General features: G+C 46.2%; 1 protein-coding gene across 3 annotated transcripts in view; it reads left to right on the top strand.

The window, feature by feature from the left end:
- The window catches only part of USP16 (ubiquitin specific peptidase 16), a 351,578-nt gene that overhangs the window by 318,667 nt on the left and 7,524 nt on the right, over positions 1 to 25,387 (top strand). For all 3 annotated transcript variants that reach the window (XM_086934020.1, XM_086934021.1, XM_086934019.1), the window contains exon 17: positions 17,230 to 17,386. In XM_086934020.1, the coding sequence (XP_086790146.1) occupies positions 17,230 to 17,386 (157 nt within the window). The remainder of the gene's footprint in view (positions 1 to 17,229; positions 17,387 to 25,387) is intronic.

The raw sequence follows: 25,387 nt of genomic DNA, 5'->3' as shown, positions 1-25,387 counted from the left end.
GTGCAAATGCAATGTTCTTGGATTTTCGTCACAATAAAATACACTGAACATAATCTTCACAAAAGTTATTTACAAACGTTTAAGGTATTGCCATTATAAATTACAATAACTTTAATTTTAAGTATTAATTATTTACAAAAATAAAAGCCATTGTTATTTGTAATATCAATACATCTAAGTCACGTAAATACAACACACATTGCATTACAAATGCTATAGGTGTCACATTTGCGAAAGTTAAAACTATTGACATTCTAACTGACAAAGCTATTTTCAAAACCAACACATAAATAAAAAAGTGTCATTTACAATAACAATTGCTCAAACTTTCCTAATGCGAGACCTATTGCATTTCCAATGCTTGTTTCTCTGAGGCGCCTTGCGGACATACCTTGTCTGTCTCTTGACATGAGTCGCCTACTTAGCCCTCTCCTTCTCTTCTGTGCCTCTGCATGGCATAGTTTTATCTGCTTCTGCCTGACGCAGCGCTAGTGTTGCTTTTTCACTTTTGGTTTGCAGACGATCCCATGACCCATCCAAGCCAACCATGATGTTTAGTTGCTGGCCTGGCTCTTCTTCAGACATAACGTCTGCCCCTTTTTTGGGGTTTATGGCTATTTTTCATTTTCTGTTTCTTCTTGGACCTGGGTGCCTTGATCACCTCCTCCGGGTTGATTCGTGTGGAGGTTGTTGTTCCCTTGGAATCTTTCTGAGGAGTTTCCTTCGCTTCTTGCAAGCATGGCTACAGTTCCACCCCTTGTGGGGTTTGTTGCCCTTGTTCTGATGAGCAAATCATATACGAACTTGGGTGACGTAGAGATCCCCACTCACGATGTAACTTGGTTTGCTGTCTGGGCACCGATTATTTTGTGCAAACAAGAATCTTTTACTTTGGCCCCCATGCTTTCTTTTTTTTCTTTACCAGAGTTTTATATAGTGCAAACTTGACCCAAAGGTATTGTGTATCAGAGCGCCTTACATGAGCACCAGTAGCTTACACAAGGACACATTCATTTTTGTTAGGCATGTGATCTGCCCAGAATCACAGGATGTTGAGTGTCATTGCTTAGACTCGAGCCCGGTTCCCCAGATTTGAGTTCAACCGCCCTAACCGTTCGGCTCCATCCTACACGCTTGTTAGGCCGTGGGCGCTGCCTCTCTGTCCTTTCCTTCGGGTCTATAGACTGGTTCTTTAGTTGGACCTTCACTTATGGCGTTGGGCTTTGCATACTGTGTTCTCAGTTTTTTATCCACTGTTTCAGCCAAGTCCCTCCTCTGTCGGCAATTTTTTCTTTTAAGATGGGGACTATCTGATTCAGGCTACCCCGTCTTAGCTTAGTTCAACTAACCTCTTTTTGCAAACCTCCGTAGTAGTCTTATTAGTCTATTCCAGTGGGGTTGTTACTCCCCTACTGTTTGATTTTCAGTTTTCTCTCGACTGCTTAATTATAAGAGTTCAGTGGTAGTATTCTCGTCTATCTGCTCACTTTGTCTTCTGGGGTGTGTGATCTCCACACCCCCCCTTTTCCCTTTTATTCAGTGACATATGGCTGGTTGCCAGCTCACCGTTGACCCATCTTCAGCCAGGACTGATATTGTGGCTGTTTATATGTACCCTTCTTAGGCACATTGTATTATTCAGTGTAAATTCTGTATATATTTATACTTCTATATATTATACATTCTCCTTGCTTTGCCTTCGGACATCCCACCCCCTTCTGGGGATTCTGGGTTGGTTAGTCCCAGAGAGCTTCCTTCCCTCTCAAGTTGTTTCCTCTGCAATGAGTGGTCTGTGGCCATGATTGTTGTTATTGTCTGCAATGCTTTCTTAAACTATTAGTTTGTGCTCTCTGCATTGCTTATTTCTATGGTGGCTCAGAGCTGTTATTTATATAAAAGTTTTTTCAAAAAGAAGATTCTAATTGGGCACACTGTTTCCATAGCAGTTTCTATATGTGGCTCTGCGTTTTAGTGTGGAAAGTAGTCGCGGAAGAAACCGACGTCAGTGCGTCAGGGGAGGGCTTATATGGACTCTGTTGACGTCGCATCCGATAAGTTGCTCAATACCCTCTACTGTAGAAACGTTTGCAGGTCCACTCTGGCATCTATGGTTAATTCAAAGGTAAGGAATCCGCCGGAGCCGAAGGCGTCGCGGCCTACTCCATACCTGCCGGTCCCTGGGCAGAACGCGACGCCGGAGATCGATGCCTTCCTCACAGCCATGAAGTCGCTCACTCCTCCGTCGGGTTCTGCGGCGCCTTCGGGCCCCCCCGCTGTCCCGACTGGGAGCCCAAGCAGGCCGGGTGCTTAGGCCCCGGCGCCGCTGGGCCCCGCTGGATCCGGTTCTGGATCTGGGTCGTCCCCGGTCGACCTTAGGACCCCACCGGCGCCGGCCCCTAGGGTGTCGCCCCCAACGCCGTCCCCGGACGATGTCGTCCCTGGTCCCCCCCTCGACACGGTTCCGACGCCGGAGCGGCGCCGCTCGACGCCGCATTCGACGTCGGAGAAGAATTTTTCTTCTATGATCCGGCCCTATCATTTGACCCTGAGTACCAGGAGATGGGTGGAAAGGCGGATTAGGAGGGGTCTGAGGACCCTCTGGCACATGAGTGCCAGTCTTATCAGGACTGGGCAGGTGAGCTAGGGGATGCCAGTGGTTTGGACACTTCACCAGACACTGGTTTGTCTCCCCTCCTACCGTGGCTACGGAGGAGGGGGCTATAGTGTGGTGTTAAAGGCGGGCGGCCAAGGCCTTATCCCTTGAACTCCCCGTCGCGGCCGTGAGGACAAACCTCCTCACGGAGGTCCTTAAACCGCAAGCAAGCTCTTTGGAGCCTCTGTTGCCGTTTAATGAGGCCTTCTCTGACGTTCTTCTGGGCACTTGGTCCAGGCCCCACTACAGGTCCCTCTGTAGATAGGAACGTGGCCAGACGCCACCGCCGATGCCCCGGGCGACCCTTGCTTCCTGTCCACCCACCCCACTCCCGAGAGCCTGGTCATACAGGCCTCTAACTCCCAGACCGCATTCCCGACGGCTCCCCCCGATCGTGAATCCAAGAGGTACAAACAGTATGGTAAGAAGATGTTCTCCTCACTGAGTTTGGGGTTGCGGTCAGTTACCACCGTGTGCCTCTTGGGCCGTTATTCCCACTCTCTGTGGGACACGGTCGCGGACGTGCTGCCACAATGCCCGGAGGAGGCCCGGACTAAACTCGTCCAAGCCCTTGCGGAGGGTCGAGATGCGGCACGGTATTCCATCTGGTGTGGACTGGAAACAACGAACTCGCTAGGCAGGGCGATGGCAATGCCTGTGGCGATTCATCGCCACGCATGCCTGAGGTCCGCCAGCTTTTCGGCTGATGTCCAAAACACCCTTATGGACATGCCGTTTGATGGCTGTCGCCTCTTTGACGACAAGGCAGACAGTGCACTTGAGAGCTTTAAGGACTCCAGGGCTACGGCCAAGTCCTTGGGCCTGTCTGCCCGCGCCAGCAACCTGCTGCCTTTCGCTCCTTTCGTGCCAAGGAAGGGGCGCCCCCACACGTCCTGCCAGCCACGGGCCGCAGACTAGTATCTAGCACGGTGGCGGACGTGGTAACCGCCGTGGTGGTGCCCGGGGACAACGGCGAGGCCAGTCCACATCCACCCCCGCAGCATCCGCCTCAAAGCCCTCCTAGTCAGAGCTTTCAGGCCCACGTGACGCCAGTGGGGGGCAGGGTTCGCCATCACCTCCTTCACTGGCGCACTGTCGGACAGGTGGGTGCTGCAAATCATCCGAATGGGCTACTCCCTCCACCCATGCCTCCGCAGTACCACCGCGTGTCGGGGGATGACTTGAATCTTCTGCGAGAGGAAGTTACGGCCCTCTTGGCTAAGGGAGCCATCGAGCGGGTTCCTGGGCCAAAAGTAGGGTGTGATTGCTACTCCCACTACTTCCTGGTTCCCAAGAAGGGCAAAGGAAGCCTACGCCCTACCTTGGACCTGCGGAAGGTCAACGGCTTTCTCCGAAAGGAGAAGTTCAAGATGCTGACACTGGCTCAGGTCTTAGCTGCCCTGGACCCGGGAGACTAGATGGTAGTGTTGGACTTGCAGGACGCTTATTTTCATATCCCCGTCCTGCCAGCCCACCGGCGCTACCTGCTGTTCACGGTAGGCCACGAGCATTTTCAGTTTACTGTGCTCCCCTTCGGCCTTACCAGCGCCCCACGGGTGTTCACCAAAGTGATGGCGGTGGTCGCAGCTCATCTGCGCAGGTTAGGAGTTTGTCTTCCCCTACCTCGATGACTGGTTGTTGAAGGCGGGCTCGCCCCAGACAGTCGTCAGCCACCTCCAGACTACGGCCGACCTCCTGCACCTGCTGGGGTTCTCCATCAATGTGCCGAAGTCACACCTGTGTCCCTCTCAGAAGCTCCTCTTCATCGGAGCGGTTCTAGACTCGGCGCAGTTTCGGGTTTATCCTCCTGAACAGCGGGTTTAGGATATTCAGGCTCTGATTCCGATCTTTCAGCTGTTATCCCGAGTCTCGGTCGGGTTAACGCTGCGGCTTCTGGGGCTGATGGCCTCCTGCATCCTTCTGGTGCATCACGCCAGGTGGCGGATGCAGGCTCTGCAGTGGGACCTGAAGCTTCAGTGCGCCCAGAATTAGGGTAACTTGTCCGACCATGTCTTGATCTCCGGAGGGCACTGCAAGACAGTTGCAGTGGTGGCTCTTGGACCGCAATTGGGTCAGCGGCAGATCCCTCTCCCTACCCCAGCCGTAGCACGTAGTTGTGATGGACGCGTCCCTCCAGAGCTGAGGGGCAACATGAGAGAGGCGGAGATCAGAGGCCTCTGGTCTCCGGTGAAGTCCCGGCTCCACATAAACCTTCTGGAGCTGCGGGCGATCCGGCTTGCATTGAAGGCACTCCTCCCCTCTGTCCGGGGGAGTGTAGTGCAGATGTTGACAGACAACACCACCGCCATGTGGTACTGCAACAAACAGGGCGGGGTCGTGGACCCTTTGCCAGGAGGCTTTGCGCCTCTGGCAGTGGCTGGAACATCAGGGGGTGACACTGGTGGTTCAATTCCTGGCAGGTTCCCTGAACGCCAGGGCGGACGAACTCAGCCGCCGGTGCATGATGGATCACGAATGGCGTCTGTTCTGCATTCTGTCCATCAACTGTTGTTTTTGCATTTGTCACCTTGAATGGGATGGGTATGCTCAGACGTGAGTCTCATGTTCTCCACACCACTGGAGTCAAGCTATCCTGGCTGAAGACGGCTGATAATCAGAAACCGGTCCTAGGATGCTTGATTCCGGTCTAGGAAAGACATGGCTTGGCAGTTCGGGCTGGACTGTTCCCATGAGGCAATGTGTAGATATCAAGGACCCCCTGATTATAAAAAATACAAAATTCCTAGGTCAGGGAAAAGCTGGTCGATAGAAAACAACCTAGGCATTCATAATTAAAATACAGTAGTGAACAAAAATATACAAGGAAAGAGAGCTACCAGTGAAATCAGTTTATAATATTTATTAACATATGTATTAAACAAGGAAAACACACAATTCATATATGTAAAAAATTCATCATCATATATCAAAGAATCAACATACAGTAAAAAGTATATGAATCAATATAACACAAGATTATAAGTTCATTTACTACATAAAAGAGAGAAGTGGCATAATAGTTCTCGACGTGCGTTTCGGCGACCAGCGCCTTCTTCTGGAGGAGCCACGTATATTCTGAAAATAGATTTATAAAAAACATACAAGATAAAATAAATAAAATCATTACAGCAGATTCCTTTAATACAATGTATTTTATTTATTTTATCTTGTATGTTTTTTTATAAATCTATTTTCAGAATATACGTGGCTCCTCCAGGAGAAGGCGCTGGTCGCCGAAACGCGCGTCGAGAACTATTATGCCACTTCTCTCTTTTATGTAGTAAATGAACTTATATTCTGAAAATAGATTCATAAAAAACATACAAGATAAAATAAATAAAATCATTACAGCAGATTCCTTTAATACAATGTATTAAAGGAATCTGCTGTAATGATTTTATTTATTTTATCTTGTATGTTTTTTATAAATCTATTTTCAGAATATACGTTGCTCCTCCAGAAGAAGGCGCTTGTCGCCGAAACGCGCGTCAAGAACTATTATGCCACTTCTCTCTTTTATGTAGTAAATGAACTTATATTCTGAAAATAGATTTATAAAAAACATACAAGATAAAATAAAAAAAATCATTACAGCAGATTCCTTTAATACAATGTATTAAAGGAATCTGCTGTAATGATTTTATTTATTTTATCCATTATGTTTTTTATAAATCTATTTTCAGAATATACGTGGCTCCTCCAGAAGAAGGCGCTGGTCGCCGAAACGCGCGTCAAGAACTATTATGCCACTTCTCTCTTTTATGTAGTAAATGAACTTATAATCTTGTGTTATATTGATTCATATACTTTTTACTGTATGTTGATTCTTTGATATATGATGATGAATTTTTTACATATATGAATTCTGTGTTTTCCTTGTTTAATACATATGTTAATAAATATTAGAAACTGATTTCACTGGTAGCTCTCTTTCCTTGTATATTTTTGTTCACTATTGTATTTTAATTATGATTGCCTAGGTTGTTTTCTATTCCCATGAGGCACAGGGTCAAGGCTGATTTGCATATGGCCATGTCTGAACTGGGGTGGTGTGGAGTGCAAAAAAACTATGCATTTAGGCCCAGATCTCTGTACTGGGGTGAAGGTATGACATTTTTCTGCATTCTGTTCATCAACTGTTGTTTTTGCATTTATCACCCTGAGTGGGATGGGTATGCTCAGACGTGAGTCCCATGCTCTCCACACCACTGGAGTCAAGCTATCCTGGCTGAAGACGGCTGATAGCCAGAAACCGGTCCTAGGATGCTTGATTCCGGTCCAGGAAAGGCATTGCTTGGCAGTTCGGGCTGGACTGTTCCCATGAAGCACAGGGTCAAGGCTGATTTGCATATGGACATGTCTGAACTGGGGTGGTGTGGAGTGCAAAAAAACGATGGATTTAGGCCCAGATCTCTGTACTGGGGTGAATGTATGACATTGTTCTGCATTCTATCCATCAACTGTTGTTTTGGGAATTTCCAAGGCGGCACTCGCTCGGAGGCGCTTTTCGTTGCGAGTGGAGCTGCGGTCTGCTGTACACCTTTCCGCCTATACCACTTTTGCCCAGAGTGCTGAAGAAGAACAGGCACGACCGGGCCCAAGTCATCCTTGTGGGTCCGGACTGGGCACGAATATACTGGTATCCCGAGCTACTCAGCATGTCTGTCGATCCCCCGATTCGTCTGCCTCTTCAGGAGGACCTTCTGTCGCAGCAGCAGGGGACGGTCCTCCACCCTGACCTGTCCAGTCTCCACTTACATGCGTGGAGATTGAGCGGCGGCAGTTGAGGCCATTTGACTTGCCTCCTGAAGTCTGTAATGTGATTCTAGCAGCCAGGCGTCCCTCCACAAAATCGGTATACGCCTGCAGGTGGAACAAATTTGTGGCATGGTGCACAGCAAAGGCTGTGGATTCCCTTTCTGCCCCTCTTTTAGAGGTTCTCCTCTTTCTTCTTTGTCTTACCCAGCGGGCTCTGCTTTGGGCACTCTGAAGGGCTACCTCTCTGCCATTTCCGCTTTCTTAAGGCTCCCTGATCAGCCCTCTTTGTTCAAGTCCCCAGTTGTAAATAGGTTTTTGAAGAGCATCACTCATATGTTCCCTCTTATTCCTTTCATGATGCCTCAGTGGAACTTGAACCTTGTTCTGACTTATCTGATGTGCGCTCCATTTGAGCCACTTCATAACTGTCCTCTTCGTCTCCTTACTCTTAAGACTGCATTCCTGGTTGCCATCACCTCTGCCAGGAGAGTGAGTGAGCTCCAGGCCCTTTCTTCTCAACCTCCTTTCCTTTCTGCCTATCCAGACAAAGTTGTGTTGCGGACGCGACCCTCTTTCCTGCCCAAGGTAGTCACAGCCTTCCACATCGGGCACTCCATCACCTTGCTAACCTTCTTTCCACCTCCTCAACCCTCGAAAGAGAGGCTCCACCGTCTGGACCCAAAATTGTGCTATCATTCTATCTGGATCGCACACGCCAGTTCCGGGTGGATGACCAACTCTTTGTTGGTTAGGTGGGCACTAAGAAGGGACGTGCGGTGCACAAACGGACCATTTCTCAATGGGTCGTCTTGTGCATCAAGGCTTGTTACTCTCTGGCTAGAAAGGAGCCTCCTGTGGGGCTACGTGCCCATTCCACTTGGGCCACGGCGGCTACTACTACCCTGCTACGTGGGCCTCTCTGCACACGTTCGCAAGACACTACTGCCGGGACAGCCAAGTCCGGAAAGATGGCTTTTTCGGCCGTTCCGTTCTCCAGGACTTTCTGGTGTGATCATTGGTTCGCAGACCCACCACCGGGGTTGGTATTGCTGGGGTATCTATTCTAAGGTAAGGAATCTAATACTAACCTGTTTCTTTCGATGCACAAGTTACTTACCTTCGGTAACGATCTATCTGTAAGAAACAGTAGCTAGTATTAGATTCCTTACCGCCCCACTCATCCTCCCCTTTCTGTGAACCGATATCTAGGGTTAAGGTCCTCCCCTTTCAGGGCCCTAGTTTCTTGGCACCAGTGTTGGTTTTTATCATGGCTCTGCGATTCTGGAGCGGAAAAACTGTGTATAAGAACTGACGTCAGCGCGCGAGGGCGGCGTCTAAGTACTCAGGCGACGTCATCCCGGCGCCAACAACGCCGACGACGGACGCGGAGCCGCAGACGACGCCCACCGACGCGCAAGGGTACTGCTACGCAAATGTTTCCGGATCCAGTCTGACGCCTGGGGATATTCGAAGGTAAGGAATCTAATACTAACTACTGTTTATTACAGATATATTGTTACCGAAGGTAAGTAACTTGTGCTTTAATGCAACAGATGCCTCCTATCCAGTCATTTGTGTGCACTCCAAGGCCTTGCAGAAGGAAGAGGCCAGGATTTTGGCTGCTGAACTCAAAGGCCTTTGATTCAGTTCACAATTGGAGAGCTTGGAGGAGAGACCGGGTTCTCCACTTAACATTACCTTTCCTCCCCTTCTTCTAGACACGTGCAGCAGCTAGAGCAGCTGATAGACACCATCTTTTTCATTGATCATAAAAGTGGTAAGGGCCCCTTACCCTTCTGTTTCTGGCCTGATACCAGTGCTTAATTTGAGCCAGTCAGGGCCACCGGCACCCATTTTTGGGGACCTGCACTGTTCCTCAGACTTCTAGCAAGAGAGGGAAAAACATAAGAAACTGAAAGAAGAAGGAAGAGAAAGCGAAAGACTGAAAAGCAGTCCCAAAGGGAGAAAGCAGCGACCTGCAAGAGTGAGATAAGGGGTCAGGGAGTGGCTGGTAGTGAATTAAAGAGGCATGACATGGATTTAAGACTACGCAGCCTTGGTATTTGGTGCACTGACATTCAATTGCACTAGCTGCGGGCTTCTGGACAGAGCTTTGGTCACCAGCGCTCATTCTTTTACAAACTAAGCACTGCCTGACATTAAGTCAAAAATATATATAAAATCCTGATAAGGTGGAGAGGGGGTGGCTTCCATTGAGGTGCAGCAGAAGATTTGGATTTCCGGGGGCCTGTCTTGGCAAGGTTTGGTGATATGGCCCAGTGGTGTCAAAAGCTGCTGTTAAATTCTACAACATCAGTAAGGCAGAATACTCTGTATCCAGACTATTGGAAATGGCTATTTAAACATCTATAATGACTGCCGTACCCCACTATTAAGATGTAAGGATGACTGCCAGTCTTCCAAGATACCATTTTCCTGGGTATGACCCCACTTGGAGGCTACTTTTTAAGAATCTGTAGTAACAAATAAATATTTGAAATTGATCAGTAGCATTACCTGTTCAAGCTTGTTTCAAGATGCTCCTAAGCAAAGTGAATTGTTTAAATATGATGCATGATCTTTGCTGTTCTCGTTGAGAACCTTAAACGAACAGGGAGGCCCTGGGTAGAAGATGAGACTCAGATGATTGATATTTATGACATCCTTCTGTGTCCTATTTTGTCATAACTCAAAATGATAGTCCCCCTTTGTCAATAGTATTGTCTCGTTCCTACACTGAACTTCCTCTTCAACATTTCCTGGTGGATAGACTGAATAACTCCACCATTTTCCCCAAATAATTATTGTAATGTAATGAATGAGTCTACCAGTAAGCTGTCTGTTACTGCTTTGAAAGAAGAGTCCACAATCGCTTTTTATGCCCAAAATAATTCCTTCGTAAAATTACCCACATTTGGGTATAAAGAGGAGTATTGGTAATCTCTCCCTGAAATTATTTGTCAGTGTTCAAATACTCTAAGGCTACAGTGGCTCACTTGGAAATATGTCAAAGACTACCAGTGTGCAAAATAAGAGCATCAAGTAAAACAAGAAGCCTAGGTTGTCTTCAATATATGACTATATAGTTGAAGGGACCTGGTACACCTACATCCTGCCAAAGTGGCAACAGCCTACTTCACCAAGTTAGACTTTTCCAGGCATAGATAAAGGAAAAGTTTATAGTAAAAGTCGCTCACCAACCCCACAAAATAAGACTATCGTTCCTTATCAAGCCCACACAATACCAGTATGGTGTAGAATAAAAGCCTACCTCAAATATTGGAAGTTTGTAACCACAGATGTATGCATACTAAATATAAACAGGTGTATTCCATAGAGTTTGTAATGAAACCTCCAACAAAAGTCCGAAAGAGGCAAACTCTTTATATTTCCTCATAACGGAGCAAGGTCTTCATGGGGACAATGTTAGATCTGAGCTTTCTAAACAGACTATTAAAGATGCAGACATTTCAAATTATGACTTTATAGAATGTGATACATCTTTGAAAAAAGATTTTCTAGTAACAATCAATTTAAAGAATGCATTCTTCAACATATAACTCTGTTTCGCCGAAAATTCAGTTTGTTATCTATAGTATGTACATTACGATCTCAAGGTGTTGGTATTTGGCAAAAGTCTGTACCAAGGATTTTTGCAAAGTGATTCCCAGTGGTAGCAGCTTGTTTACGCCATGAAGCAATTCATATATATATCCATATCTTCTACTCGGGGACCTGAATTTCCACCTTGACAACGGCAACGATCCCAAATCCACTTCTCTACTCGACAACCTCACCAACCTAGAACTGAAGCAGCTCTTCAACACTCCCATGCCCAGAGCAGGCCACACACTCAACCCCATCTTCTCAGGAGGAACAAACATCCGCTTCTGCACACCAGCCACCCCCCTGGACTGACCACCACTGCCTCAATTTCACTTTCAACACCACCACCGCACCCAAACCTCCCCTACGCCCGCCACAAAGGAACTGGAACAAGGTCACAGAGGAACTCCTAAATACCACCCTCCTCCAGGACCTCCCCAGCGCCACGACCGACACCAACTCCAGAGCCAAGGAATTCCACCACTGGATCTCCTGCTGGTCCGACATGCTCGTACCACTTCGCCACCCCGCCAAACGCCTGACAAAAGCCGCCTGGTCCACCACAGAACTTCAAGAAGCCAGACGCTCTCCTGCAGAAAACCTGGAGAAACCAGAAAACCACGAAAGCTCTGAATGACCACAAGGGCGCCCTGAAGGAATACCACCAAGCGCATAAGAGACACCAAACGGACCTTCATTAGAGACAAGGTCCAGACCAACGCGACCAACACCAAGGAACTGTTCAAAGTCATACAGTAGCTCGCAAAACCCACCTGCGAAGCCACGGACGTCACACCATTCCAGGAACTCTGCGACAAGCTCAGCTCCTACTTCCATCTGAAGATTAAGGCCCTCTGCGACAACTTCAGCGAACCATCAACATACACCACCCCCCTACCCACCGCCGCCGATAAGCCGACCATCACGTCATGGGACCTCACGTCCGTCGAATGCATCACAGCGACCACGAAGATAACCCTATCTGGAGCCCCTACGGACCCCTCCCCACCGCACATCTTCCACAGGGCTGCAACCGCCATTGCACCCAAACATGGAATCACCATCAACGCCTCACTCAGATCCTGCATCTGCCCAGATGATTGGAAATGGGTGGAAGTAAAACCCCTCCTCAAGAAACCATCAGCGACCCAATGGACCTGAAAAACTACTGACTGTGATCTTGTTCCTCTCCTTTGCGGCCAAAGTCACAGAGAGACTCGTTAACACCCAGCTGACCACCTTCATAGAAGAGAACTCCACCCTGGACGCCTCCCAGTCAGGATTCCGTAGCAATCACAGCACTGAGACCGCCCTCTTCGCCACCACCGACGATATCTGCATGCTACTCGAGCAAGGACACACCGCAGCCCTCATCTTTCTAGACCTCTCCGCAGCCTTCGACACCGTCTCACATTGCACTCTCGCAGCCAGACTGCTCGACGCAGGAATTCAAGGAGCCGTCCTCGAATGGATCCAATCCTTTTTCTCCCACAAAACCCAGAGGATGCGTCTCCGTCCCTTCCTCTCCAAACCCATGGAAATCAACTGTGGAGTTCCCCAGGGATCTTCACTCATCCCCATGCTCATCTACATGGCCCCCTCGCCGCCATCGTCAGATAACACGGGCTCAGCATCGTATCCTACTCCAACGAAACCCAGCTCATCCTCTTGCTCACGAAGAATCCCGAAGACACCAGATTGTGCTTCCAGGAACGCTTGAAGAACATGGCAGCCTGGATGAAGGACAGCTGCCTGTAGCTAAACTTAGAGAACACTGAGGTCCTCATCCTCGGTCCCTGCACCTCCCCCTGGGACAACACCTGGTGGCCCTCCGCCCTTGGCGCCCGCCCACCCCTACTGACCACGCTTGGAATCTTGGCATCATCCTTGACTCCTCCCTCTCCATGAACCGCCAGATCAACGCCGTAACCTCCACTAGTTTCAACTGCCTTCGCATCCTCCGTAAGACCTTCAAGTGGATCCCCTCCGACTGCAGAAGGAAGGTCACCCACGCACTCATTACCAGCAGACTGGACTACGGAAACGCCCTCTACGCCGGAATCAACAACAAAACCCTCCTGCACAGACTCCTGAATGCCGCCACCAGACTCGTACTAGGGACTCCACGCCACAAACACATGACCCAACACCTACGAGACCTCCACTGGCTCCCTATCGAGAAGAGGGCCAACTTCAAACTCCTCACCCACGCCTACAAATCCCTCAACATCAGACCCAAATACCTCAACAAAAGATTATCCTTCCATGTATTCCATGTACCCAAGAGAAACCTCCGCTTCGCCGACCTCGCCCTGACGGCGGTTTCCAGATTCGCAGGAACAGAACAGGTGGGAGAGCCTTCTCCCACATCGCAGCCAAGACCTGGAATGAGCTCTCTTTGAACATCAGATGCTCCCCAACCCTGCACCCATTCAGGAAGGACCTCAAGACTTGGCTCTTCGACTGATCCGGATCTTCTCCCCCCGCCCCTCCTCCAGCGCCTTGAGACCCTCACGGGTGTGTAGTGCGCTCTACAAAACTCCCTGATTGATTGATTGATTGATTGGTATCTGGTTGGTAAAGGAAGACTTATTACAAGAATGTCAGATTTGTAGGCCTCGACTTCATTGTCAATATGAAGATGCCCTCCTCCCAAACATCCTAACAAAACATGTTAAGGGGCAGAGAACGACATACAGCATTGTACATCTAGATAGCTTAACAATCAGTGGTGCTCACTCAAAGTAACAAGACGCATATATGACATAGAATTAAAAACTGTTTTCTGGCATTGAAGTTTTTCAAACCTGTATACTGAACAAGGGAGATCAGACAGCAGAGCCAGCTATGTTTCACATAAACAACCAGGGAGGAACATTGTATTATCCTCCTTAAAGCTAGCACTAGAAATTTGAAACTGGGCAAAAGCAAGGAATATTATCACCATAGCTTATCATCTCCCAGGAAGAAAGAACATACATTGAGATATATTTAGCAGACTGGAAGGAGTGTCATGTGAGGGAGCTAATCAAGATTGTGTCATGACCTTATTTAATCTGTGTGCCGCTCACTCCGGAAGATTTATGTGCCACTGGTAAATGTTCCAGACATAGCCATTCAAAATCTCTGTGGAATGCTCTGGTGATAGTCTGGTACAATATATTTACTTAGAGTTTTCTCCTCATTCAACTGATTTCTGTAGTACAAGACAAGGTCAAAAGATCCACCAAGATGTTGACCACTATAGCACTGCAGTAGGATCAGCCCCCATGATGGTCACATCTAATACTCATGTCAAACACAAGATTCGCCAGACTACCAGCATGAAAGGCTATGGTGATAGTGAACCAGGGAATAATTTGTCATCCAGATGATCATTCCACTTGCAAAATAGGGGCTTCTGTGGCCTTTTTAGGTAACATTACTCTAGCTGACATATGTAAGGCAGCTACATAGTCTACACCGCACACATTTACCAGACACTATTGTGTAGGTGTGTTTGCTGGACAATAAGCTAATGTAGGCCAAGCAGTAATTAAAACACTGCTTCAGACAACTGCAACATCTACAGGTTAGCCACGGCTTTGGGAGTATACTGCTTTGTAGTCTATGCAAAGCATTTGCATCCACAGCACACATGCCTCGAACAAATTAGGTTTCTTACCCACTAAGCATCTGTTCTTGGCATGTGGAGCTGTAGATTCACATGCGCCTACACGCCTCCCCGGGTACCTATAGTTGTTGCAGTTCTTGATCCCATGTTCATACTCACGGACATCTCTATTCTACACTTTCCTACTCCATTCTCACCTTCTTGCGGGAAACAATATAACAATGGAGTCAATGTCCATGCGCACTATCTCTGCAACGAGGAGTCACCTTACCTCGTGACTAGGAAAGACTTCTTCAAAGAAAAACAACTTCATCCGGACCCCAAACTAGATGGCAGGAGTATTGCAAAGCATGTGAATCCACAGCTCTACATGCCAAGAACAGATGCTTACTGGATAAGTAACACAATCCTTGCTGCTTGCCAATCTGTTGGCATGAGGACCAGTCTGCATGCTGTAGCTAGATGCAGCATAAAAATAGCTGTAACTTAAAAGGACTCATAAAATCACCCAAAAACAGGTGATAAATGGACAAGTGGCAAAACAGCACTTAAATAGCAAACTTACCAGGCATAGTTGTAGCCTTGCCTAGTCTGGAGGAGCTAATAGTTAGAGCTATAAGTTAGAGTCCTTATAGTCACTTGCACTCCACAGCTACCACTAAACTACCATCTGTATGGAGGAAAGTGCAGGGAATGCTCCCCTCACTCCACACCTCGCCACACATATTCACTAAAGTTGCTCTTACCCGCCCTTCAGGCTGGCCCTTAATGCTCCGCATGCAGCCACAGCTGCTGCAGTTTCAACTGTGAGCTAGTTCCCAACGTTGCCAGCAAGTACCCCTGCTCATGGCTCGGCCTCATCTAGGTGGCAGGGTTTCATGACCTCATGGTCTGGTAGCACCACCACCTGAGAAAACTATACAGCAGCTACTGCCACGTTCTCCATTGGAAGAGTCTGGACTCCTGCATGATTTTGGCTAGCTTCATAATGTTGTTCTATAACTCGATAACCTACATTGAAAGGACACATTACTTTACTGGCACACATGTTTGGGTTTAGTTGACAGAGTTCAAGTCAAGAATCCAGTTAGGATAATCAGCACAAAGTGCTTCACTGAGTCCTCATTTAAGAATACAGCATTTACAAAAACAACAGTAGCTGTTCCATATATTTACACTGCAGGGGGTTCTCATCCAGGCCTAGCTGGGCAACTAGTTAATGAGGGTCTCTTCTGAAAACCAAAGAATCACTTCCTTAAGCATTCCTGTTAAGTGACCTTGTAACTCCTGGCAGAGGGGTGGAGTTACGTAAATCCCATCTCCATACAAGTGGTACCTATTCCATATCTTCCAGAAAATATTTCTTCTTCCAAACTCAGTTTGTGATGTGATGACCTTCTACATTTGTTATGAGTTTTTGTGGAAACACATTCTTTTGTGCATTTCAACAGCTGTTGGCAGTTTTATCTCGTATGCCTTTGGAGAATTAACCTCCAGGATATTACATTTATCCCACTGAAGACCACATTCATGACATCGATTAGTATGATAAGCAGGTTCGAGTCCCTTTCCTCTGACAAACCGTATGTGGTTTTTCGAAGAGCTTTGAAAGATATCAAATCTAAGAAATGACCCGCTGTGCTTGCATCGGCACCAGTAATTTGTCCCTCCCATGTTCTTTCTGAATCCTATTTGGGATGCTGAAAGGACACTCCAAACTTTGAGCTTTAGGTAGATTCTCAGTTTTGTGTGGATAAGAAGAAGCATGCAGAGTGTCTGACTGGGTGCCTATCACCTTTGTTGGCCCTCACTGTTGCAACAGGTCAGCAGGTTGGGTTGCCTCGCATTCTGGGTGGTTATGTAGTCAATGACATAGCGGCCCCTTACATCATCCTGGCACATGATTTAAGGTTGAAGGCAATGTAATTGGCTGTGTGGCATCACATCATATGTCCAGTGTCATCAGGCCATGCTCTTGTGTATATTAACAGAGCCTCTAAAGTTTCCCCTCTAGCTGCCTTCCTTAGTGTTCAGTTATGGATGATGTATACTTTTCCTCTGAGTATGCACATACTACTCCCTATGTTTACTGACACTGCTACATCCGCTCTTCTTCCAAATGATCCTCCAGCCACCTTTGCTATCTTTCTTAATATATGTGACAGATGGAAGTGAGAGACGGTAACTGAATACGTTGGATGCCTTGTTTGGGAGGGTGCCAGAGGTGTTAATGAATGCTAGAGGAGAGGAAACGTTTCAGGGTTCCCAATTGCTTATTACTAATTCTTTGATAAAGACGTTTCAATAAGTTCTCGTAACAGAAGTATGGCCATTGAGTTTAGAGCAAGGAGAGCTGTTGGGAGGGGGGGGGGGGGGTAGAATGTTTATTCAGATTCTACTTGCTTTTTTTATTTATCCTAATCTAAAATCTAAAATTTGCATTAATCAGATTTACTTTAGCACTTGTTCAAAAACCACAATGTATTGGCACAAATATAATACAAGGATCTACTACAACACATTTAGCTCCATATATAAGCAATGCACAATCCTTTATTCTTTTTCGAACTAACAGTGCTGTAATATGTTTGCTTCATAGAATGTTGCTGAAGGTGACACCAAAGTGTTGTATTCTTTGTATGGAGTTGTTGAACACAGTGGATCCATGCGGTCTGGACACTACACAGCGTTTGTCAAAGCACGTCGACCAAATATACGTTTGGCGGATCTTGTAATCCATAAAGTTGTTCCTAAAGGTAATTATGTACAAAAAGAACCATTATTCTGTTCTAATCAGTTAATTAAAATTGCTTGGAAGTCTATACTTTTCAGTGGGGACATCTAACACAATAATCGTAAACTTTTACAAATCTTTGGAAATGCACAAAATGTGGGATTAGAGCACCTGATCCCCTTCTGCAGATGCAGCAATAAAAGGAATTAACATTAGCCCATAGACGAGGTAGAGTTTTTGTTTGGCTATGCAGTCATTTGTTCGGCGGTTTGGAGCCATTGCAGACCCATATGATGTCTCCTGCCAGAGCACAGGAGCACTGCTGTTGAAGTTTGCCAGATCCAGTCTGGCGTCTGGGGATATTTCAAAGGTGTGGAATCTGCATTTCGAAATAACAATTAAAAGCACTTATTTACAAGGACACTGTCTATTATGCAGCAGAACAGTTTGTTTCCCAAGTATCTCCTGGGTGGCTTCGTCGAACAGTCATGGCCCGCTCAAAAGATACAGTATAATACAGCAATTGTGGCAGTAAAGATAGAATGTTTAGGTCAAGCTTGAACTGGGCTACCAGCTACCGATGGCGGGGAGGCGTAAAACATCCTCCGTCTAGATCTGCCTGCACAGCTGCATCCCAAAAATAAAATCACGTCACTGATAATGGCTTGGGTAAAAGGGTTGACTGGGGTGGGGTGTGACTACACAGTGGGGTGAAAGGTAAGGGTCTTCACTCTCTTAAGATTAGTAAATAGGATAACTACATCTGCTGTTTGGGGCTGACAAAAACAGGAGAAATACAGTGTAAGCTCAGACAGGTAAATTAGTGGTGGGGTCAAAAGGAAGTCAGGAACCTTCAGCCTTAAAATTACCTTGACCATCCGCTACTGGCACAGATAGCAGAGCCAGAATCATTAGGTCATAGCTACAGATTTATGACCAAATGAATCTGGAATATAACAGTTGATCTAAACAGATTTTGCTCTCTATGGTTCTTAATGTCCAGTCAATGTTTCAACTGTTCTTATCCAATATGGAACTTAAACAGCCATCTAGGATGTATGGAACTCTGTTTGCATTTCTCTTTTTTGTTGGTAGGCACACTGAAACATTGAAAGCATTTAAAATAGTATAGCTCTCTTGCATAGCCCAATGAACTATGCCCTTCTTATCTACTAAAAGAGAATTGGATAGTAAGATTGTCTGTATTAATAAATAACACCTCTTTTTAACTGATTAGGCAAATGGAAAAATAAACTGACTTATGACTCGAAGTATAGGTAGAAGTTTTAATACTGCATGGCCCAAATGCCAATAAGGAGAGAACTTTCCAAAACGTTCTGTGACCTTAATGAGTATGCCTTCAACCTCTTTCATCCATGGAGACATGCAATATCCTCATAATGTACAGCAGATAGTGCTGTATTCCATGGTTACATGATTTTGATGAAGGAGCACATTGTGTGCTTCTTATGCAGTCTGTGATATAGTAATTGGAGGTCACTGAGTTTTCTCATTGTCGTAGACGTAAGATCAAAGCTGTGAAGAGACTTTGAGAAATAGATGTCGGTCATAGACCCAGATGTGGTATGTCTTTGGTGCCTGGGTTCTGGTCACAATTGCAAGTCATGCAACAAGTGTGCCCACATGCAACCCAGGCAATCCAAGACCGTCAGGCAAGCACAAGAAGAAGGCACTGTTTAAGCATAGGTCCTGCTCAAAGTCACAATCGCAGTTTTGACCCTGTCCTGAGGTCACCTTGTGACAAATGAGCTTTCAGCACAAGGTATGACTGGGAGAACTAGAGATCTGGTACAGATTTCATCAGCAATGCTAAGATCCACACCAGTTCCTGCAACACCAGTGCTGATATAGACTCCACCAGTACTCATACATAACCCAGTGCCAATGTTGGCTCAAGCAGTGTTGCTCTAGGAAATATCAAAAGCATAAGCATTTGTCATACTGCCCAACTCTAATGTGAGACCTTGGCCTTCCAGCAACTCTCAGCAGAGGCTCCACTCTCTTTTTGGTTCTGATTTTGACCCCATACAAGAGATATATATTGTCCCTCAGGGCACTGATGATGATGATGAGGAGGAAGAAGGAGATGGATTACTCTCCTCTTATACTGATGATGCACTATATCTAGGTCTGCAGAATGCAAGTGGGCAAGGTACTTCCAGTGAAACGGAGCTTAATTCACCACATGGGTCACTTGCATGAGAACGAAAGCCTTGTTTGGTGTGGTGTTTCAGACGACAGCTGAGGTATATGCAGTTGCTTTGCATTGATATGAAAACAAACATTTTGACACAAATTCTTCGGTCAGAACTTACCTTCTGAGAGCATTTGTTAGCATTTAATAATGCTCGCACCGTTGCCTTGATAGTTACATGCCTCAGTCCATTTTAATGCATACCTGGTTCTTGTATTTTCTCGCATTAAACACCATTTTCCTCATTGCAGTAGTCCTATGCGCAAACTTCAGGCACTTTCAGGGCAATCGCTCTGTACCACGTTTTTCCCATGCAAGTTGGTGTTGAGAACTCTTAACAAAAGTCGTGATTAAATACCACATTGGCCAATCCATCACTCTTCCTGTGTTCTTTCCTCTCCCTCACCCCTCGAAAAAGGCGTATATAGAATGGACCTTAAAAGATCTTCTTTTATGCTGATCATACCATGGACCGTCAAGTGGACAATCAACTTTTTGTGGGGTTCTCTGGAGCAAAGAAAGGGAAAGCTATACAGAAGAGGATTTTGTCGAGGTGGGGAGGCTTCTGCATTAAGGTTTGCTATGCACTGGCCAAGAAGCAGCCCCCAGAATGTCTGAAGTTCCATTCCACCAGGGCTATGGCAGCTACTACTGAATTGGCTCATGAATTGCCTGTCCTTGGCATCTGCCAGACTTCAATGTGGACAACAGTTCATAAGTGCACAAAGCATTACTTCTGGGACAACCAAGTCTGGGGAAAGGACATTTCACCTGCTCATTCCTGCAAGTTGTTTTGGTCTGAGTCTCCTCCATTGACTCACCACCTAGGAAGGTACAGCTTTGGTATCTAATATATGTTGAGGAATCTGTGGTTAGAAGTATTCATCAGAAGAACAAGTTAAGTACCTTCAGTAATGCTCTTTCTGGTAGACATACTATCTAACCACAGAGTCCTCACTTACCTCCCACCTCCTCGTTCTATTGAACAGCCTCTTTTTATCACCCCAAAAAGTCCCAAGTTATTATTCAGCATACTGGTATCAATAGTTGTTCACGTTGTTTGTCTGAGGGAACAGAAAGGAAAAAGCAGGAATATGATATCCTCATGCAGGGGTGGTGCTTACATGCATCTCTGCTTTGTCACATCCGAGGCAGCACACTTGTTAAAAAAGTTTCCGGATGCAGCCTAGGGAGTATTCCAAGGTGAGCAATCTGTGGTTAAATAAAGTATCCACCAGAAAATGCATTGCTGGAGGTAAGTAACTTGTTCAACTAGGGATTAAATTAAGTTAAGCAAATTAGTTGGTGTCTTGACAGTTGGTTACTGTTTTTGAGTTTACCAAATCTGATCATAGAAAATTAAAAACAAGGTATCTGAATGGATGAGGACATTTTTCATTCCCTTGGTCCAATGCACATCCAAGGCCTCAAGTAGGCTCAATGTGCCTGAGTGATCTGATTGGCTGGTTGCATTACAAATAAAACTTACTGTTAAGAACTAAGCATCCCTTTACTCCAGTGATGTTGTGAGAAGTTCCTAAAATTAAAGGAAAGTCCTAGAGTTTCATTGTAGCTTTCTAAAATTATTCATTTACTTACATTTTACAAGATCTGTTTTTGCTTGTGAGTCATGAAAAAAAGAGGAAATCTGGAGAATACGGTGGACACATGGGATGCGTGATAAAAGCTTTCTGAGTTTGATGTGCATGGCCGAAGGCAGTGCGATGTTGTTTTTTTGGCATGTGAACTCAACTTGTGTAAGCCAGACACAGTATAGCTGAAATCCACGCACAGATGGATTCAGTGGGGCCTGAGCTAGACATATCCACACAGATCCAGCTGTGCATGGCTAAAACCCAGGCACATCTTCTTTGGGAGGGGGTAGGGCTGGTGCAGGGATTGGCTATAGGTGTTGGTGCATGCAGCTACTTTGAATGGGATGTGGTTGGTTGCCCAAATGTTCAGAGTAAACTTGCCTTTCCTCATGATAATAGATGTTTGTATATAAAATGCTTAGCTATTCTTTGAAAGCATCACAATTCAAGTGGTGTTATAGTTGCCATGCAGAATCTAAAACCAGCTATGTTAAGCTGCACACACCATCGGCTCTTCTCAAGACCTCGAACATGGCAACACTGATGACCTCTCCAATGACATCGATGACAAGGGTATTGTCTGATGTAGAGTGTGTGCATGAGAGGAAGAGCACAAGAGATGGTTAAATGCCACACTCTATTCATCAGAGGAACATAACTTAACCCAACGCCAGATGCAGTTGATGCTGGAAGAAAGGGATCAAACCATAGCTATAACACCTCCAAAATCATAAGTCTGGTAGAAGTGGATCTGTCCTGGGGGCAAGATGGCGTCTGAGTGAGTTTCACAGTCACTCACCTCCGCTCTGCGCCGTGCTCATCACCGAGCTGGATTACCAACAAACAGATGAACCGCTATCCGGCTGCAGGCAGAATTATTGAGAGATGAAGTCGACTGGCATAATCACAAAAAGAACGCAAAGAACACAAGGAAATCGAGGCGACACCGAGAAATGCGAGGTTTGACAAATCCTTCCTGGACACGGTGGTTTCACAGACCCAATGGAGCCCAGAGGCGTCGATGCGTGATAGCCTGCTCGACGTGCATGGAATCTCTCGCTCGGCTTCTGCTGTCAGCCTCTGGAGGAAGGCTCTGCCTGGATGCTGGCTGGGGTTGCTTAGCAACGGGGATAACCGAGAGAAACCGCAGGGATCATCGTACAGAGGCCATGGCAGCACAAGGAGGTCGCGGTAGGGCGCGCTTAAACACGCTGTGTAGTTCCCGCAAAGAGAGCGACCCTAAGACTGAGGTGGAAGCTAAGAAGGCAGACACTCTCACCGGTAAGGGGGCCAAGCAGGAGAAAGTTAAAGACAAAATGGAGGATCCCAAAAGTACTAAAACTACTGAACTGAAAGGTATGCTGCTGGGGGGCCCTGGAGAGAAAAAACAAGTTGCAATAACTAGCATGTTTCCCCTTATTGATAGCGATAAAGAGCTGGGGGCACTGGGGCTCTACAAAAGGACAAAAATATGGCTAGTCAGAAAGCAGCAATCACAGAAAATCCCCAGAGCTCCCCACTAGCTATTTAATCAGAACACGTGGAGGAGGGGAGGCCATCCTGGGGGTCGTGGGATGGGAATACAGTGCTAGATTCACTGGAGGAGCCAAAGAGAGAAGAATACTGAAGGGGATAGCCAGGAAAAGGGCAGTACCGCTACAGCAATCGGAAAGGCCAAGGAAGGGGGAACTGTGCCTGAACTGTCACAACAAATATCTAATGATGAAGGGGCTATCCCGAAAAAAGACATATGAGGCGGGATATCTTTCCCCAGACCCAATGGAGAAATTCTATTCCCTGAATGAAGAGTCAGCGGAGTCAGAGACTGGACTTTCCAGCAGTAGTGAAGGGGCGGAATGTGAGGATACATCCACGAGTAACTACAGCCAGCAAGAGGAAAAGAGAATCAAGAAAAGAAAAAAAACGGGGGTCGGAAGGGAAGAGGAACAGACATTAAAAAAAACTAGACGAAGAAGGAGAACTTGGATGGGATTATTCAGCAACTCAACTGCTATTCCCCAACAGCCCGAAAGGAGCAGGAAAGCTGGCAAAAGAACATCGTTAGCCAGGGGGCGCAGAAAACCCATGATGAAACTGCAGAACCTTCTTTATCAATGATCTTTCAGTCCCTGAGGTCTTTTCAGGATGAGATTAAGATCGAAAATCGCCACGCACTGCTTGCCTCAAAGAAACTGCAATTAAGTATAATGGGGTAACCCTGTAACCCTCAGAACCCAGGCAAGTAATTAAACAAGTAATGATGGTTCTGTCTGGAAGAGCATTTCAATTGATCTTGGTATCTAATACACAATATTGTTATGTATATCCCATGAAGGATATACACCGATTTACATAAATAAATGAATGAAGCACTGATCCCAGTGTATAGAAAGTAAATCTTTAGTATTCAATTCTCTCTTAAATCTTAATTATACAAAGCATTAGGTATGCTGTCCAATATACATACAACATATACTGTGAATAAACAAGGGGTGTAGGTTGTGATTTGTGACTGAATGTGACAAGTGAAAACAACGCATATACATAAAATGAAAGTTTCTCAAGGTATCCACTGTAAATCACAATAGTCTTAACGGATTAAATTTGTTTTTTTGTTCCTTGGGACTTTGTGCAGTCGGATATATAGCATAGCACGTCGACGTTTCGACCCTAGTGGTGATGTGCTGATTTATGCGCATCTAGAGCGGGTCTTCATCAGGACTGACAGCCTTATTGTTACGTGTGTGGTTCCTCTGGTCCTTTACTGATGATGGTGCTTGTCAGCCGACAAAGCACTTAGTGCTGTGAGCTCACTGCTTCTTATCTTGTAGATTCTACCGCACCAGCCGGTGGGGTTATTTTCTGGTCTGGATCACCTTGGCAATTGCTCAGGCATGTGGAAACCGACGTCCGTCTTTGTCAGGGATAGTAAAGTGGGGTTGACGAAGATACTGTGAAGGGGAAAACATCTCCTGGGTTCCCTTTTTCTTTTTGAGTGGTACTGGAAGTCAAATGTAGATATGTAGCAAAATGCGATTTCTTTTTCCATGCACACTAGGATCGGCTTTTCTTCTCTATCTTCCACTTTGTTTTCTTCTCTTTTTAAAAAAATGTATTTATATATATATATATAAGATTGAGCACAAGGTAAGGCAGCGGGGGGAGGGAGTGCAGACGTGGACAACCCAGACACTATCACACAGGCTCAGGATTGAGCCTGATTGCACTAAGAGGGGTGGGGGGAGGGAGGTGGGAGGAGGGAGGCTGCAAGCAGGGTGGCAGGGGGGTGGGGAAATGGGCCACAGGCACACAACAGGTGTAAGACATGCAATCAGGATAGATACATCATGGCGCATCAAACAGATCAAAGGTCAAGGGCGGTATGAGTGGTATAAAGGGATGGTATGATCAAGGGAGGGGAAGATATAACCCTAAATGGCTAAACAAAAAATTCTGTCTATCAATATATGTGGCCTTAATGACCCGAAGAAAAGGCAAAGAGTGGCGGTTGGAAAAAGAGCAACGGGCTAATATCATATGTCTCCAAGAGACACATAGGGAGGGATCGCAACAACATCTTCTTAAAACCCTAGGGTATAGACTGATTATAGCCACAACGTAGGCGACGAAGACAAGGGGGGTGGCCATCCTGGCAATGGGAGGGGGGAATACAATTTGTTAGATCAGCAGCCGATGGGCAATCACGGAATGCCAGTATAATAACGGGAAAAACTAACTGTATGTTCTATATAGGGTAATGTCAGCGATGATCCGGATGTATTGGAATTTATCACTAATGAACCGGTTCACTAGCCTCTCCCATCGATTGTATGTGGCGACTTTATTTTGAACTTGTCGTGTGATTGGTCATTAGAGTCTGGATTTGTATATAAAGGGAGAAAACCCAAGGTATATCGTGCCCTTAAACAATTGTGCATCACACACGGTCTGAGGGATTGCTGGCAGGCTTAACACCCTAAAGATCCTAAGGCTATAAGGTCGTCTCCAACCCACATGCCAAACTCGCTAGATTAGACTATGTATTTGTAACTAGTGTTATGATCTCAAGCTGCATAATAAATAGATTACCACGGTTCCTATCGGATCATAATCCTCTAATTATGAGTATTGACAGTGGAAGAATGAATGATGACCAGAATATTTGGACCTTCGAGAGGGCCCTGCTCCTAAATAAAGAGTACTGTCAACATAT

The sequence above is a fragment of the Lissotriton vulgaris genome, chromosome 8 (genome assembly GCF_964263255.1).
Source record: "Lissotriton vulgaris chromosome 8, aLisVul1.2, whole genome shotgun sequence".
In the NCBI taxonomy this organism is placed as follows: Eukaryota; Metazoa; Chordata; class Amphibia; order Caudata; family Salamandridae; genus Lissotriton; species Lissotriton vulgaris.
The sequence above is the reverse complement of the archived record's forward strand: the minus strand, read 5'-3'. Positions and strand labels throughout refer to the sequence as shown.